Source organism: Trichogramma pretiosum, unplaced genomic scaffold (assembly GCF_000599845.2).
Source record: "Trichogramma pretiosum strain Unisexual culture from Peru unplaced genomic scaffold, Tpre_2.0 scaffold338, whole genome shotgun sequence".
In the NCBI taxonomy this organism is placed as follows: Eukaryota; Metazoa; Arthropoda; class Insecta; order Hymenoptera; family Trichogrammatidae; genus Trichogramma; species Trichogramma pretiosum.
The window spans coordinates 1-4101 of NW_019641003.1; the positions used below are offsets into that span (position 1 = coordinate 1).

Genomic DNA, 4101 nt, shown 5'->3' on the forward strand with positions numbered 1-4101 from the left:
TACTTTTCAACGTCTTGAGTAGCTACAGCTGCTGCGATTACTCTTCGTTGTTCGGGCACATTAGCGATATCTAAACTGTCTCGTTGAGTTGGCCAACGCTCTTCGCTCTCAAGTAGCCACTGTGGTCCATGCCACCAAAGATTGTGTTCAGAGAGCTGCTCGACTGTCACGCCTCTTGAAGCACAATCAGCAGGGTTGAGAGAGCCTGGTACATGACGCCACTGGGCCGATGGAACAAGTTCTTGAATGTGCGCAACTCTGTTTCTTACAAAGTCCTTCCATCGCGAAGCGTGAGACTTAATCCATGCGAGTGTAACTTGAGAGTCTGTCCAAAGGTGCGTTGAATGAACATGAAAGTGAAACGTATCCAAGATATGCCGAGTAAGCTTTGCAAGCAAGTGAGCCGCCGACAATTCGAGCTTCGGAATTGAGAGATTTTTGAGCGGTGCCACCTTTGTCTTGGAGCATAAAAAGTGAGATGAGTAGCCTGTCACCTGTGAGTGCACTCTTATGTATAAAACAGCGGACATGGCAAACTGAGAAGCGTCAGAGAAACCATGTAACTGTATTGTCGCATCACTTGAAGTATTCAGCCACCGAGGCAGTGACAGCGTATTCAAGCGACGAAAATCTTGTTTCATGAGTATCCATCTTGCTCGAATGGATTCTGGCACTGGTTCATCCCATGTGAGTTTGTGAAGCCACAGTTCTTGTAGGAGGACTTTTGCTTTGATGGTGACAGGTGAGATGATGCCTAGGGGATCGAATATTTGAGCAACTTCTGAAAGAATAGAGCGTTTCGAAATGTTTCTTTGAGGCGGCGGCACCATGACTTTGAACTTGAGCGAATCTTCATGAGTGTCCCAGTAAAGTCCAAGGATCTTGGCTTTACAGTCGTCCAAGGATATGGTGGTTGATCTGTTGCTGTCAGGCAGATCAGCACGAAAGGATTCGCTGTTTGAGCTCCACTTTGCCAACGGGAATCCGCCTGCCAAGCACAGATTCGTTAAGTCTTGTGCTACGTGTTTGAGCTGCTCGTCACTGTCTGCTCCACCAAAAATATCATCTACATATCGTCCTTTGGTGAGAGAGTCAATTGCTGAAGGAAATCTGTGACCTTCGTCCTTGACAAGCTGCAGCAATGAGCGAACTGCTAGGTATGGAGCTGCCCTGGTCCCATACGTGACTGTTTTGAGCTGCCAATGAGTTTCATTTGATTTCTCGTCGATCCAAACTATGCGCTGGAGATCGACATCTCTTTCATCAACGAGAATTTGCCTGTACATTTTTGTGATGTCAGTAGCGAATAACAGTCGAAATGAGCGAATCCAGATGAGCACATCGACGATGTTGAGCAAGAGATTCGGACCCGCATACATGATGTCGTTGAGAGAATGTCCTGATGAAGTAGCAGCAGATCCATTGAATACGACACGCAATTTGGTCGTGACATTGTCTAGTTTCAGCACACCATGATGTGGCAGATAATAGGCAGGGGCAGTCGAAGGCTTCGATGACACTTGCGTCATATGGCCCAGCTGCGCATATTCTTGCATAAAAGCTTTGTAAAGCTCCTTATACTCTGGATCTCTGTCTTGCTTTGCGAGTATGCTTCTCAAGCAGGCACGAGCTCGAGTGAATGAATCGCCTAGTACTGATGCAGGTTGCTTCAATGGTAATCGTACTATATATCTACCAGTAGAGTCTCTTGAATGAGTGGTGACAAAGTGATTTTCACAGAGAGCTTCTTCGTGGGTGAGTGATGCATTTTCTGAGACTGGAACTTCTTCTTGTGTCCAGAACTTAGTGAGTAGATCGTCGAGATTTGAATCATCTTGAGAGGTCGAAGCTTGCAAGCTTCGATATACTCTAATTGGCACACCACCAATGGGGCCAACTGCCAACCAGCCAAAAATTGAGAGTTGTGCCATAGGCTCGTCTGAGCTTCCATAGATAATGTTTGGCTTAATGATTGATGGGTAGACATCCGCTCCGATTAATACATCGACATGACGTGGCTGTCCAAACGAGGGATCGGCTAAGTTCAAGCCATTGAGATGTGACCATTGGCTTTCGTCACAAGGCGTTGATGGAACAGCTGAGCTTATTTTGTTGAGGATGTCTGCTGAGAACTGCACAGTCAAGTCTCGATGCATCGACTTGAGTGCAATTGTCACTTTGCCTCGAGTATGAGCTGAGTGACAGCCTCCTATTCCCGAGACAGGCACTGACGAGTGTACTCGTTTCAAGGCAAGCATATCAACAACATGAGATGTCACGAATGAGACTTCTGAGCCAGGGTCTATGAGAATTCTCACTAAATGAGTACCGTGAGCGTGGACGACGTGAGCCATAGCTGTGGCGAGCAATGAACCGCCGTTGCTGTGTACTGATCCGTGATGGCTAAGCTTGGCGTTATTAGCATCTACTTTGTTGGAATTGTCGGCCTCTTGATGAATCATTGTGTGGTGTGATTGACCACACACCTTGCAGCGTATAGATGATTTACAATTACGCACCGAGTGCCGTCCAAGGCAGTTGTAGCAGAGTCGCTCTTTTACAACGACGTTTCTGCGCTCTTCTAATGAGAGATTCTTGAAGCGCAGGCATGCTACGATGAAGTGTCCTGGATCTTCACACAGAGAGCAGGGATACGACGTATCCTGCTTCTTACTTGAAGGAGCCTTTGATGAGTTATTCGTTGGTGATTTAGGTTTGAGCGTGCCTACGTTCGCTTTCACGTGCTTTGATGGCGAAGACCCTGGCGAGTTGGCTGACTCTCTGCCATCTACTCGCTCGATTGCTCGAATACGGGAAACTAGAAATTCATACAGTTGATCAAAGGAGCAGTCACCTTCCAGGCCAATAGTGTGAGTTTCCCATGCCTCCTTTGATGGTCGATCGAGCAATCTCACCAGTTGAGAAACAAACATCAAATCTGCCAATTTCTCCTTGTCCGTGAGAGTGAGCAAGGCTTGGCGAGCTTTAGCAAAGCTTGAGGTGAGCAAGTTCAATGAGGCTGCATTTTTGGCTTGAGCAGGAGCCGTATTGCTGAGCATATCCAGGTATGATTGGATGATGTATCTCTTGTTTTCGTAGCGCTTTGACAGCATCTCCCAAGCAGCTGTGAGAGAGTCACCTGACAGAGGTAGGCCTTGAATTACCTGCAAAGGCTCTTTGCTCAGTGAGCCTCTGAGATAGTGAAGCTTCTCTACGTTGCTCAAGCGATCGTTGTCCAAAATCATCGTCTTGAACATTTCCTTGTATGAAGGCCAATCAGCATATGAGCCAGAGAAATTAATTAACTTAATTTCTGGCAATTTTGGGCGAGACTTGTCATTGCACGTTGAGGTTGAGCTTGAGTTGGGCTGATGAGAGATGAACTTGCCACTGGCCTTGAGTTTTTCCTTGAGCACTGCCAATTGTAGAGAAGCTCGATGAAACCACCCTTCTGCTGTGTATAGTGGGCGTTGGCTGAAGTAGGCATGGTCATGCAGAGTAGAAGGGCAGCCTGCTTCAAGTCGAGTGTGCTCCTCCTTAAACTCCTTGAAGAGTTGCTGCAGGTGCGTTGACCAGTACTCGTACATGGCCACGCCTGGATCCTCCTGGTTGGCAATTGAGGCGAGCATGTCCTTGATGCTCTCAATGCGGTCTTCTTGAGACTGGAGACGACACATGTACTCTGCAAGGGTGGCCTTTGAGGTTGTTCTAGGAGAACGTTTCTTGGTTTCATTATTCTTGTTGTTCTCAGATGTTGAGCCAGTGGGTGAGGGTGGAGGCAATTGCTGCTGTTGAGAGCTCCCATCAGGAGCCACGACGTTGACCTGGGGCACCTCGTCCTTGAGCTGTGTATCCTTAGACTTGGTCTCTCCAGTCTTGGTGTCTTGAAACTCCTCTCGCTCAGGAGAAGATTCTCTTGAGCTCCCAGAATGAGTGGACATGATGAGTTGGCGGTGAGGTTATCTGTTGAGTGTGAAACTAATGAGTGTTGAACTATTGTGCAGTGCCCTTGAATGACCTTTCTCATGCACCACATCCGGCTCGAAGGACCAAATGTTTGAGAATTATTTAAACAAATACTGAAAAAGGATGGGTGCATGA

The 4101-nt window shown here is 47.3% G+C and overlaps 1 protein-coding gene across 1 annotated transcript; it reads right to left on the bottom strand.

Annotated features, from left to right (window-relative positions):
* Positions 1-41: 41 nt before the first annotated feature.
* On the bottom strand, positions 42-3941 carry LOC106651969 (the record flags this gene model as incomplete). The annotated part of the gene is made up of 1 exon (XM_014370684.2): positions 42-3941. A coding segment is annotated over exon 1 (3900 nt), but the record flags the coding sequence as incomplete, so codon positions are not given.
* Between the last annotated feature and the right edge of the window lie 160 nt (positions 3942-4101).